The sequence below is a fragment of the Anopheles ziemanni genome, chromosome 3, assembly GCF_943734765.1.
Source record: "Anopheles ziemanni chromosome 3, idAnoZiCoDA_A2_x.2, whole genome shotgun sequence".
Lineage (NCBI taxonomy): Eukaryota > Metazoa > Arthropoda > Insecta > Diptera > Culicidae > Anopheles > Anopheles ziemanni.
The window spans coordinates 94,877,735-94,891,487 of record NC_080706.1 but is presented as its reverse complement, the minus strand read 5'-3'; the positions used below and the strand labels follow the sequence as shown (position 1 = coordinate 94,891,487).

General features: G+C 53.7%; 1 protein-coding gene across 1 annotated transcript in view; it reads right to left on the bottom strand.

The window, feature by feature from the left end:
* Positions 1 to 469: 469 nt before the first annotated feature.
* LOC131285900 (prolow-density lipoprotein receptor-related protein 1) overlaps positions 470 to 13,753 on the bottom strand; it is a 67,736-nt gene continuing 54,452 nt past the window's right edge. The window contains exons 6-13 of the mRNA XM_058314754.1: positions 12,692 to 13,753; positions 10,582 to 12,609; positions 10,307 to 10,514; positions 4,449 to 10,171; positions 2,881 to 4,352; positions 1,471 to 2,815; positions 1,276 to 1,396; positions 470 to 1,214 (exon numbers count right to left, since the gene is read on the bottom strand). Of these exons, the coding sequence (XP_058170737.1) occupies positions 1,035 to 1,214; positions 1,276 to 1,396; positions 1,471 to 2,815; positions 2,881 to 4,352; positions 4,449 to 10,171; positions 10,307 to 10,514; positions 10,582 to 12,609; positions 12,692 to 13,753 (12,139 nt within the window). The 3' untranslated portion in view covers positions 470 to 1,034. The remainder of the gene's footprint in view (positions 1,215 to 1,275; positions 1,397 to 1,470; positions 2,816 to 2,880; positions 4,353 to 4,448; positions 10,172 to 10,306; positions 10,515 to 10,581; positions 12,610 to 12,691) is intronic.

Below are 13,753 nucleotides of genomic sequence, written 5' to 3'. Positions count from 1 at the left end.
TTTTCCGTTTTTCCTATCGGTATCTGTGTACGAATAAAAGAATAAGAAAAAAAGCACATTACCACACAAACAGCCATCATAGAAATACCTACGTTTTCGTTTCCTGTTCACCAACGCTTTGTGTAATTCATAGTGTCCATAATATATCGCTGCCCTGTTTCTTATTATATTGCCTAAGCGAGACGTTAGCGCAGGTTTGTTTTACTTCTCGGTTGCCTCTTCTTCACGATTACAAAAATGACTATACAAACTCGGCAAACTGGCGTTGCCCTCCGCAATATAATGGCGTATTCGTATCGTTTATCGTTGTATTATTATTGGTTGCTGTTGGAGAGCGCTGCTTCACTACAGCACTCGGTTGTAGTATAGAGTATTACTAATATTATTATCATTATCATTATCAACTTTTCCATTACGTTAAGTTAATTACTATTACTATTATTGTTAGTGTCTGGATTGGCGTTTCGCTCGTCCTCGAATTAGCTGCCTCCCCTCTGCTGTGTTTAGGAATAGGGAGGGGGCAAATGGATATCGCGTTAAAATAGTTGACTTAGCACGTTAGGACTTATCTCGGAACATAAAATATAAAACCCTTTGACTTAAAGCTCATGCGATGCGATTTGAGTGGGTGGGTACGCGTATGGTTTTCCTTCCCCCATTGTGACGATAGTGATGTGCCATTGTGGCCGTTTGCCATTTGTTTAAACTTTTTTTTTCATTTTCTTCTAACTAGCTACCTCATGGCTCCAATTGTTTAGCTGCTGCTGCTGCTGGGCGCGTGTGAAGTATAACATGAAATCATACTGAATAATTAGTACCCTCCTTCTGGTTTGTGAGAGCACGACTAACAACAACAAAAACACAAAAGCTTAGCTAAAAACAGCACTGGATAGGTGAGTAAACAAACTGCCTTCTTCCTTCTGCACGCCTCAACGGGGGAAAAGGAAGCCAGCAACGGTTCTAGCGGGCACGATCACGATCGTACGCCGCCCTTAAAACCGTTGCTTCAGCAGCTGCTACTATTTCGCCTTGCATCATAATAGATCGGCCGTGATCGTGTCGTCCTGCTGCAAGAGGCCTTTCTTCTCCTCCGGAGCCGTCGAGGTGACGTTCAGCAGCGGATGGGCACTGTTGCCGGCGAGCGTCGACGAATCGCTGTGCACGTTAACGCTGCCAGCGTACATCTGCTCGTACACCGGGTTGCCGAAGTGAACCTACAAACGGACATTTGAATAAGATCATTTCCTTTCTCCCCGTTGCGACCAACAGCCTTACCTTATCATCGTCATGTACAAACGCTGGACCCTCGTCGGCATCCCCCAGATACATTGGGTTAGTGATCTCCACGTTATCCGTCAAACGTGCGTGTAGGAATGGTTGCCCAGTACGCCGTTTCCTGTAATAAAAAGGGATGCGATTTTGTAAAAAAAAACGAGTTTCCATTGCCAAATCGGTGCTTGCTGTACGTACTTGAGCCCGTAAAGAGTTCCACCGAATCCGGCCGCTATGATGAGTATCACAAACAGTATGATTACCAGCACCGACAAAGTGTAGCTGCTGGCGTTCGGATCGGTGCCCTCTAGCTCGCTGAGCGACACCTCGCGCAAACAGATGCTTATGCGATCGTCCTCACATGTGCACTCGTTGATCGAGCTACCCTCGACGCAGGTACCGCACTCGACTATACAGTTCGGTGGCCGGTCGCACCGTTCGCCCATCCACTCGCCGATGCAAACGCACGACGGGATGTAGGTGCCATTGGACGAGGAGAACAGGTCGAGCCGGCAGATACCATTGTTGTAGCAGAAGTTGTTGCACGGATTGCGATACATGACGTAGTTTTCGCAGTGCTCGCCGGCATACTGCATCGTGCAGTTGCAGATCGGTGACCCGCGGATCTCCAGACAGTGGCCTCCGTTGTTACAGCTGAACGAATTGCACGAACTGGACGGTGAATGCGTGGATGACGGTTCACCGGGCGACAAATCGTGCTCACAGTACTGACCATCGTACCCCTCCCGGCATTTACAGTATGGTCGCTCGCCCGGCACACAATCGCCACCGTTGCGGCAAAGATCCGCACAACCTCGGAACTGACACCGATCACCAGTGATCGCGTAAGGCACCTCCGGCCCAGCAGGGCAGCTACACTTAAGCGCGCCCTGCTCGATCATACACGTACCACCGTTCTCACAGTACCCGCTGCAACGGTTCACCTCACAGTTATGTCCCTCGAAGCCCTCCGCACACTGACACTGGTTCCGACCGGCCGAGGTCGGCCGACACACGCCTCCGTTTTCACAGCGCATATTCGCACAATGTTCGCACCGTTCGCCTCTGTATTCGGTCGGGCAGGTGCATCGACGATCGTCCCGCTGTACGATCGTACAGTTGCCTCCGTTGTGGCAGTACCCATCGCACTTGTCGGTAGAGATGTCGCACCGCTTGCCGGTCCACTGTGGATGGCAGCTGCATTTCGGTTCATTGTTCACGATCACGCAGAAACCCTTGTTCTTGCAGTATCCCGAGCAGATGTAGTGATCGCAGTACTTGCCATCGTAGTTCGATGAGCATTCGCATCGCGGCTGACCATCCGGCCCGAGTACACAGGTGCCATTGTTGCAGTGCAACGGACAGCGAGTTGGTGCGGGTGATGGTGCCGCTTCCAGACATTCCCGCACCTCCTTCGTTCGATCATCCAAAACAGCTTTGGGTCGAGCATCGGTGCAGAGGCAGGTGCGCTTCAGGCGATTTTCGGTGGACAGCAGACAGATAGTAGATTCGTGGCAAGGACTGATCACACAAGGGTTCGGCACTGAAGTGAGGTAAAATTAAATTAAATGGTATTAACAACATGGATTGATTGTTAAAAACACTTACCACTATGATCGTGCTTCAGTGGATGGATGAAGTGAACATCGGAAGATCGATATCCACCAGCACCGGCACCATGCGCCTGTTCGTTCATGTACGTCCCATTATCCCGACCGTATTTGTTCAGCTTCAGGATGTTCTGATTGTACAGGATCACGTACACACTGTCCTCGAACACATCCAGCTGCTTCGGCTTCGAGTAGTCGTGCAGCGACGCAATCACGTGCCGATCCGTGCCGGTCAGCAAAAGGCACGTTTCGATGGTCGATTTCCGATAGTCGGCCCAGTAAAGGCGCTTGGTGGTGGTATCGATCGCTAGCCCCGATGCCCATTCGAGGTTCGTGTGCACCAGCTTCCGCTTGCCGTGCCCATCCATGCCCGAGCTGATGATCGTCTCCATGATCGACCACACCATTACGCCGTTGACTGGATCGACGACGAGATCGATCGGATGTTTACCGGTCGCCGTGAGCGTCGTCCGATTGGTTCCGTTGTAGTTCATGACGAAGATGTTGCTGCGCTTTTTGTTGATCACGTACAGGTGCTCCGTCAGCCAATCGCAGGCGATGGCGGCCGGTACAACGTCATCGTCCTTCAGCACAACCGACGAGTGCTTGCCGTCCAGTGTCTTGATCCGATCGTACGATGGTGGCGCGGGTGCCGGCGATGGCGCTGGAGGGTCATGCTGGGCGAGCCGTTTTCCCGGTTGCTTATCCCCTCCTCCATCGCCACCATCCTTGACCGTGGTGTCCATGAGGATTTTATTAATACTGGTATCGTAGCTGTCGATCCAGAACAGCATAATGTTGTGGCGCGTGATGGCGAAATCGAACCGATCAATCTTGAGCGACGATGTCTGCAGGTATCCCATCACCGGCGTATCGACGTAGAAACTGCGGAAGTCCGACTCGGAGGCTACCAAAAGGATGCCCTGTTCGTCCACTGCCACACACGTCCCGTTCCGTCCGACACCATTCTTAACATAACCGTCGGTACAGCGGCAATTGTAGTACGTCTTCTTTTCCACACAGATCTGACTACACGCCCCGAACCCACACCCCGTCTTGATGCATCCAATCTCGTCCGATTCGTCCAGACAGTGCGGTGTGCGATCGCACCGGAGCGCTTGATCGATGCACTTCGAGTCGCTCGTGCAGCGGAACGAGTTCGGGGGACACTTGTGACAGATGCCACTCTTCTCATCGCTATTGTCCCCGCAGTCGTCCTTGTTGTCACACATCAGACTCTTCCGGATGCAGTTTCCGTTCGCGCACCGGAAGGCACGCTTGTGGCAACCATTCTTCTTGCAGTACTCGCCCATTTCATCGGAGTTATCGAGACAATCGTCGATGCCATCGCATACCCAACTGTTGAGGATGCACTTGCCATTTTTGCACCGGTACTCGCCCTCCTGACACTGACAGTCTTCCTCGTCCGACTCGTCAATACAATCGTTATCACCATCGCATTTAAATTTACTACGAGAGAGAGAGAGAGAGAAGAGAACAATGAAAAAGGATTATTAAAAAAAGTAATATATAGTAATAGGGGATGCATAATCAGTCTTTACTCACTTGCTGATGCACGCTGGATGACTTTTGCACTTGAACTGATCCGGCCCACAGGTAACATTGCAGTTCTCTTCGTCACTGTGGTCCGCACAGTTGAACTCGTTGTCGCACCGCCGAATTCCTCGAATGCAGTGGCCATCGCGGCACCGGAACTCCGATTCCGAGCAGTTGCGGAGCTCACAGTTCAGCTCGTCCGAGTTGTCACCGCAATCGTTCTCGAAATCGCACCGCCACCGGCCCGGAATACACTTGGAGTTGTTGCACCGGAAGCTGGACGGTTCGCAGGTGATCGCCTCCGGTTTCTGACAGTTGTCCGTCTCGTCCTCACCGTTGGCGCAGTCTTTTTCGTCGTCGCAGCGCCACGATTGCGGTATACAGCGACCTTCACTGCACCGGAACTCGTTCTCGGGACAGGTGGCCGTCGGACCGCACACTTGCTCGTCCGAACCATCGCTGCAGTCGGGCACGTTGTCGCACACCCACGTCCGATCGATACACTTGCCACCGTTGGCGCACCGGAACTGAGTGAATAGGCAGGTCGCCGGTTCGCAGTCCTGTTCGTCCTCGCCGTTCGGGCAGTCGGAAACTTCGTCACATCGCCGGGCGCGCTCGATACAGTACCCGGAGGTGTTTTTCGCCGCCGAAGGGCCACACTTGAAGTAGGAGCTGAAACACTCGAACGCATCGCAGTCCCGCTCGTCGGACAGATCGCCACACTGATTGACGCCGTCGCAAATTTGGCTTGGGTTTATACATATCCTATTATCACACTGGAACTGGCCCGCTTCGCAGTTGAACGTGGGGCAATTCGGCGGCTCGTCGCTACCATCCCCACAGTCGTCCTGCTGATCGCATCGAAAATAGAACGGAATACACTTGAATGTGTCCCGGCACTGGAAGTGTGCCGCCGTGCAGTTGGCCGTACAACTCTTGCCATCCTCGGCGAGGACAAAATTGTCCGGACAGAGGCACCGATAGCCTTCGGGTGTTTCTGGCGACAGGACGCACAGCGTTTGGCAGCCCGAATTTTCGCACGGATTCTCTTTCGGTTGACGCTGCCGGTAGGGGTGGAAGATCCGAATATCCATCGGCCGGTGGATGGTGTTGATGAGCGTACCGCAACCGTCACCACGGAACTTGTGGCAGTACTCGATCGATTTGGTGTCCAGATCGGACCAATAGATGCGATCCTCCCATACGGCGATCGCGAACACGTGATGCAGGTTCAGCGACGGTTGGCGCGTCTTCGTCAGCAGTATCCGCACGTTCTGCCCATCGAGGTCGCTTACGGCGATGTAGTCCTCCCGTGCGTCACCCCAGAACAGCTGGTTCGTCTCGAAGCTAATCGTTAGCGCATTGGGCCAACCGAGTTGATCCTTGATCAGAATCGTCTGGTTACTCCCATCCATCCCGGCGCGCCCAATGTGCGGCCGATCGCCCCAATCCGTCCAGTACATCATCCGCCGGTACGGATCGAGCGCGATCGCACGCGGTTTTTGCAATTCCTGATCGATCAGCACACGGCGGAAGCGACCATCCAGCCGAGAAACCTCGATCGTATCGAGTCCCTTGTCACACCAGTACAAATTTCGGCCGACCCAGTCGACGGCAAGGCCCTCGGGGTTTTTCAAGTTGGTCCGGTGTACCACGTCGATCGGCCGTGGCTGGGTGCCATTATCAACGCCACACATTCGCTTCACCGTAATGACGGTTCGCGTCACATCCGACCAGTAGTAGCATTGCTCCTGCCAGTCGAAATCCAGCGTAATGGCGTTGGTAAGGTTGTGTGCTAAGATCGTCATGCCACCGCCAAGGTCTACCTCGCGCAAGTAGTACCGATTGGAGAAGATCAGTTTCGGCGGTATAATCGTGTCGCCATCCGCTCGACACGTTTCATTGTCCCGTAGTACGAACCCTTCCTGGCACGAGCAATGGTACGATCCGTGTGTATTCACACACGTTTGACTGCATGGACGTGGTTGTTGCTCGGTACACTCATCCACATCGACGCAGAGATGTTTGTCGTTGGCGTACACTCGGAAACCGGGCCGGCAGACACACTCATACCCGACCGGTCGATCCTCACACTTGTGCGCGCACAGGAACGGTATCGCTTCGCACTCGTTCACCTGGCACGATTTCTCGTCACTCCAGTCGCCGCAATCGTTCGCTCCATCGCAAAGCATGTTGCTCGTTATGCAGGCACCACTTTCGCACCGGAACAGGTCCGGCCCGGCGCAGATCAGTGTCGTGTTGCGACACAACCGAATGTCCTCGTCCGAACCGTCCAAACAGTCGTCGTTCACGTTGCAGGTAAGATTGCGCGCTATGCACCGACCGTTGCCGCAACGGAATTGTTCCTCCCCCTTGCCGCAGCTCACCCCACTAGCATGATCGTGCCTCTCTTCGTCGTCGTCGTCTTCGTCTTCGTGTGCTTCCTTGCAGTAGAGCGGTTCATCCGAACCATCCACGCAGTCCGCTTCGCCATCGCAGATGCTCAGCAAACTGACGCACTCCCCGTTGGCACAGGTGTGCGACATATTATCACATACTCCGCTGAACTGCGTCGCCTCATCGCAGCCAATCTCGTCGTCCTGCGTGCGGCCACAATCCACCTCTCCATCGCACACCCACTCCTGCGGGATGCACCGGTTCGTGGTGGGACACTGGAACTCCGACTCGGGACAATCGCGCCGCGCACAGTGCTCCCCCTCGTCCGACCCGTCCGCACAGTCCGGATGCCCGTCGCACTGCCAGCTGTTGGAGATGCACTCCGACGTGTTGGTGCACTTGAACTGGTTCGGTTTGCAGTGTTTTACACAGGCCACCTCGTCCGAGCTGAGCCCAGCGCCACCGATAGCCGGTGGCGCATCACTACAGTCGTCCTCGTCGTCGCAGCGCCACGACTGCGGGATGCAGCGACCGTTAGCGCACAGGAACTTATCCTCCGGACAGGTCGGTATGGCCGTCGGGCAGTCTTGCTCGTCCGAGTTGTCCCAGCAGTCGTTCTCACCATCGCAGCGCCACGTTGGCATATAGCATGCGGTCGTGTTGGCGCACTTCAAAAAGCCCACCATACAATTGCGCACCGTTGGGCAACCGAGCTCGTCCGAAACGTCCTTGCAGTCGGGTTCGTAATCGCACCTCATCGACTTCACGATGCACTGGCCGTTGGTGCAGCGGAAGTGAGTGGAATTGTTACAAGTACACCCAATCTCGTCACTCCCGTCGCCACAGTTCTGAATGTGATTACACTGCTGACTGTGCGGGATACAGCGTGCATTATTACACCGGAAGTACCCACTGGGGCACGGCCGATGTGCGCAATACGTCGCAAGCTCGTCCGACCCATCGAGACAGTGTTTGATGGAGTCACAGGTCAGATGGAACGGAATACAGTTCCCATTGGTGCAGGTAAACTCGGACGAGCTGCAATTGCTAACCTCCTTCGAGATGCAGTGTTGTCCATCGGACGCCAATACACCTTGGGTGCACTGGCACAAGATCTTCCCGTGCGCATCCGTCATGCACTTATCTTCGCAAAAGCCATTCAGCCGCTTGCACGGATCGGAGTTGCACTCTTTGTCGAGCTTCTGCACCGCAACGATTCCCATCGGCTGAGCTATGTCCCGACGCAACAGCACTACGTCACTGCCGGAGTATTTGTTCGCCCGAATCACCGCGTGGATCGTGAGGTCCGTCCAGAAGAGCAGATCACCATACACGGCCATCGCAAACGGATGCTTTGGAGTGGAGTGTGCCAACACTACCCGGTGCTTCCCATCGTAGTCCGTCCGCTCGATCTTATCCAGCAACGCATCGGCCCAGTACAACTTCCTCGCCTGATAGTCGAGCGTGATCGCATTAGGCATCTGAATGTCACCGGTGATGATACTTTCCAACCCGTACCCGGAAGGGTACGCACGCTGGATCGATGCCGCTTGCTGATTCCAATTCGTCCAGTAGATCATTCCCAGGCACGGTTCGACCGCGATCCCCCGTGGTTTGTCCATCGGACGCAGCTTTATGACGTCCTGTACGAGGGCCGCATTCGCTACCGGATCGGTGAGTGATACGTTTGTTAGATCGAGCGATCGAATCGCAGCCTCATTGTTCGACGTCCAGAAGAGAACACGCGTGAGTAAATCAAAAGCGAGTCCCTCCACTGTCAGCTGCTTTGTGACGATCCGTCGGTGACCGGTGCCGTTGAAGTGTACCGCATTGATCGTGCTGTGGTCGATGTCCGAGTAAAAGATCAACTGACGATCGTAGTCGTAGCTCAACGCAATCGTATTTTTTAGGTACGACGAGTTCTTGATCTCCGCTACCGGGCCGTTGATGTTGGTCGCGTCCGTCATGTGGATACTTTCGAGGGCTGATTGGCGCGAGTACAGTAGGAAGCTTTCGTACGGCTCGCACGTCTTTCTATCGGTGGACGAGATTTTCCCATGGGAACAGGCACAGATTGGCAGCGTGCCATTGAACAGGCACAACTCCTGACAGCCTCCATTTGCATCGCCACATGTGTTCGTTTTGTTCTTCACAGACTGCATGCTGCTGGACAAAATTTTGATATCATTAAGTGCGGAACCCTTCTCCAACGATTCGACAACGAATGTTCGATTGCTCGCCATGTTACCGAGCGGGGCCGCGTTGATGTTTCCCCGTGCATCGGACCAGAAAATGGCATCTCCGTACAGATCGATCGATTTGGGATTGTGCAGCGTACTGTTGAGCAACAGTTTCTTCAAGTTACCATCGTAGTCCACCTTCCAGATCGTGTCGGTAAGCATCTCACACCAGTAAACAACCTGATTATCCGTATCCACCGCTAAGTCACTGATGCCCGACGAACGGTTGACTAGGATAAAGTTCCCCGTTCCGTCCAAGCCCATGCGTCCGATCGTGCCATTCTTGCTGCCGTAGAACAGATACCCCTGCACCGGATCGATCGCCAGCAGCTGGGGGCTTTCTACGTCCGAAGCGACCACATACCGCAGGCTTCCATTCAAGCGCGCCACTTCGATGAGATTCCGCTTCTGATCCGTCCAGTAGATATTGTCCGCCAGCCAGTCGACCGCGATTCCGCCCAGCCAATCGAGCGAACCACCATCGACCACCTGCTCAAAGTTGCTAATGATCACCTCCCGTCCACTTCCATCACGTTTGATGCGCGTAATCGAGCCCCGGTCTGCATCGGCGATGAACACGTATTGATATTCGGCATGAAAATCGATACTTGTTGCCAACGAGATCCGTTGCAACAGACCGAAGGCTTCGGTGTAATGCGGTTGCAAGTGCATCGCATCTTCCGGATGCACGGGGAGTGCAATACCCTTCAACTGATCACCGATTGAGTACACTAGCAGATCATCCAGTTCATTGCAACGGGATGCGTTCCGTGGATCACGCCGGTAACCCATCGCACACTGACACACATGACTTTGGGCCGAAACAGGGATGCAGAGATGGGCGCAACCCGTTGCCGTCGATCCATCTGGACGCTTCTGGCAGGAGTTTGTCCCACTCTGCGCCTCCGGGTGGTACATCCGTATCGCGTTCACTCCGTTCGTGTTATTTCGCACGGGTACCGCATTTTGGCAGAGGTTCTTGTTGCAGCGCATGATGCGCCCATCTTCGTTATCGTCGTAGTAGATCGATTCGCGATAGATCGTGAAGGTGGTAATAGGGTGCTGATTCTGATGTGATGCAAGCACTTGCACTATCTGGAAGATATACACCGAAGGAGAACATTTTTGAAAATTTAAAAGTATGTAAAATTATCATACAACTTAGCCTTAGTCTTTTCCTCTTATCTTTAACTTAATCCCTATCATTCATATCTCTATATCGTCCGTTACCTTCCCGCTGCCAATGTCGTAGTAATTGATGTCCCCTGCTTGCGAAACGATATAGTACAACCTGTTGGTTTCGAAATCGAGCGCCAATTTGTCCATCGGATAGAAGGTCGAGTTGCTGATCAGCTGCCTTTCCGAACCATCCATGCGACTGGCGTACAGTTCGTAGAGTTTCGGTGATTCACTCGTTGTTGCAAAGTACATCATGCCTCTGAAAAGAAATAACAAACGTATGTTACGTATTGGATTATTCCAAAGGTGATCAAATGATTACTAACCTCGTTGGGTACACGACGAGACTGTTCACGAGTGAAAGTCCGGTGGCGATTTCCGACACGTACTCTCCATGCAGATTGCTCACCATGATGCGGCTGTGCGTTTCGTTGCCGGTTGAAAAGTAGAGCAGCTTCGAGATCCAATCCACCGCAAAGCCGAGCGAATGGGAGATGCCCGTGTCGAGGATGGTTTCGATCGGGCCGGTTGATAATCCAGATGATTTGATTTCCTTCAGATGAATGTCGTTCCAATACAACCGCGCGGCGCTAATGTCGTAGTCAAGCACCGACGGATGCACCACCTGCCCCTGATCGCTGATCGTCGGGATGGTATAGTGTGCCGGCTGCTGTAGATCGACTCCACGGATCTCGGTTGACACGACGAACAGGAGGATCTCTTCGTTCGGGATGCAGCGCATGCGATCCTCGTGCAGGCGCATCACGTGCGGACAGGCACACTCATGCCGTTGACCAACACTCAGCAGGCAAAGGTGCGAGCAGCCGCCATTGTTGACGCCACACGGGTTCGGTTGGGCGTTCGGTTGCCTGCTAGAGTGCAGCACCTGAATGCCGAAGGGTTGGCTTTGCGTTTTCTGTATAATACTCACATCCGACCCGTTCCACTTGTTTGCGCGTATTACCGAGTACGTGCGCCAATCCGTCCAGTACACGTAGTTGTCGAACACGGTTATGCTGAAGGGATGCGCCAGCACTGCTTGATCTTTGATTACCAGATGATGATCCAGTCCCGCGTAGGTTATCGTGTGGATCGAATCAGATCGTGCATCGATCCAATACACGCGCTTCAGCACGTAATCCAACGCAATGCCGTTCGGCCAGCCCCCATCAGAACCGACGTATTTAACAACCGTTCGATTTTCGCCCGCCATCGTACAACGTTCGAGCCGCGGAGATCCTTCCTCCCAGTCCGTCCAGAAGAGCACTCCCTCCATCGGATCGAGTGCGATCGCGCGTGGATTCACCATGTCACCCGCCACCAGCGTTCTCCGGAAGCTGCCGTTCGTTTTGGCCACCTCGATCTGGTCCAGATTCGAATCGATCCAATAGATGTTCATTCCAATCCAATCGACCGCGAGACCCTCGGCCGTTGACAATCCCGACTGCACGACTGCTTCGACATTGCTTAGCGTATCGTTCTTCAGCGTTCCTCGGTAGATCTTGTCGTCTCCCACGTCCGACCAGAAAATCTGTATGAGATCGCCATGGTACAGGAAATCCAACGCGATCGTGTTCTGCAGCGAGGTGTAGAAACTTTTCACGCCCAAAGTGGCCAAATCAACGCCCAGGATTTCTTGTCGGTTGCTGAAGATCACGTACGCCGGATCGGGATTGTTACTGCGACACGTAAACTTATCGTACTGCAACGTGTAACCCTCAACGCAACTGCACCGATAGTGCGCCTCTTTTGTCAAACAGGTCTGCGAGCATGTGCCCCACGCGTCACACGCATGATCGTGCCCACAGTCGTGGCCGTTCGGCTGAAGGAACAGATGTGGCGGACACGAGCAAACCGCACCCTCCGGTGCATTGTGGCAGGAATGTGAGCACTCCTGGAATGTGTCGCAAACTTTCTCCGCACACCGGAACCCTTCATCCGTGCCATCAGGACAGTCCGTACGGCCGTCGCACAGTTGAGTTACCTTTAGGCACGAATTCGTTACACGACACAAGCGATCCGGATGGTGGCATTCAGGAGCCGACTCGTTGAACGCTCCAAACTCCATCCGCTGACAGACACGGTTGTAGGTTTCCATGCACCGTCGATTGGAACCGCAAATCACTGGGAGGTCCAAACTGCAAAGCTCCTTTATCTCCGATTCCGACAACTGCGGCGTGCTGGAGCTGGAGTTTGAGTCACCCACCTTCGGCAACGTATCGCACTCGTGGAAGGCATTCATGCAGTTGAGCTTTGGATCACACATTAACGACTGATCGATACAACCGTGAGGGCTGCAGAAGAACTCGTTCGGACCACAGTCAAGATCACATTGTGATTCATCCGATTTGTCCCTGAAGATAGAAAAAGATAACTCTGGTTGACTGAATAATCATATGTTGAAATAAACCTTCAGTTAATTATGAACCAACTTACCCACAATGATCGACTCCGTCGCAAAGATACTCGAACGGTACGCAGGCCGAATTTTTACACTCAAACTCCGGACACTGGTGACAGTGGTCCGGCTCGTCCGAGTGATCATTCGGTCCGCAGTCAAGATGCCGATCGCACACCCACGTACTCGGTATGCACCGATGGCTGACGGCACACTGGAAAAAGTTTTCCCCGCACGTCTTGTTCGGACAGTTGAGGTAATCCTCATCCGTCTCGTCGATGCAGTCGACCGAACCATCGCAAACAAGCGCCCGGGGTATGCAGCGCTGCTCGTCGCACTTGAAGTTGCGTTCGAGGTCACAGTTTGGATCGCACGGACCATCCGGTATCACTTCCTCGTCGCTTCCATCCTCGCAGTCCCGATCACCGTCGCACGTGTACTTGATCTGAATGCAGTCGATCTTATTGTGGCACAAAAAGTGCGTACTATTGTTACAGGTGGCCGCCGAGTGTTGCACATCGAACGGCACACAGATGGGCGTCTTGCCGTCGGTTTGCAGTGACATCGTGAATCCGTCCTCGCACCGGCAGCTAGCCTCGCCGGTCGGTGTGTTCAGGCAGATCCCGACACATTCGATTTCACACGCGTTCCGCCCATTTCCACCGTACTGGGTGAGGTTGTCGAAAATCTTCATCCCGAGCACTTGCGGTTTTTCGATCGTGACCGTTTCCACCGCGAGCGGATCGCTCAGATTGAACCGCTCGATGTGGCCCTTCACATTGTCGGCGAAGTAAACAAGCTGCCGGTGGACTGTGAGCGCGATGGGAAACTTTCCGTGTGACCGGCCGTCGTACAGCAGGACGCGGTTGGTACCGTCGAGGTTTACGCTCTCGATCCAGCTTAGACGGGCGTCGCACCAGTACAGCCGCTGCTGGACCGTATCCAATGAGAGTCCCGTCGGCCATTCGATCGGACGTTCGCTGCCGCTTACCAACTGTTCCGTGTGCGAACCGTTCATCCACGCACGATCGATGCGTCCGTTCGGCAGCGACCAGGACGTCCAGTAGATCCGTCCTTGCTTCGGATCAACTGTAATTGAT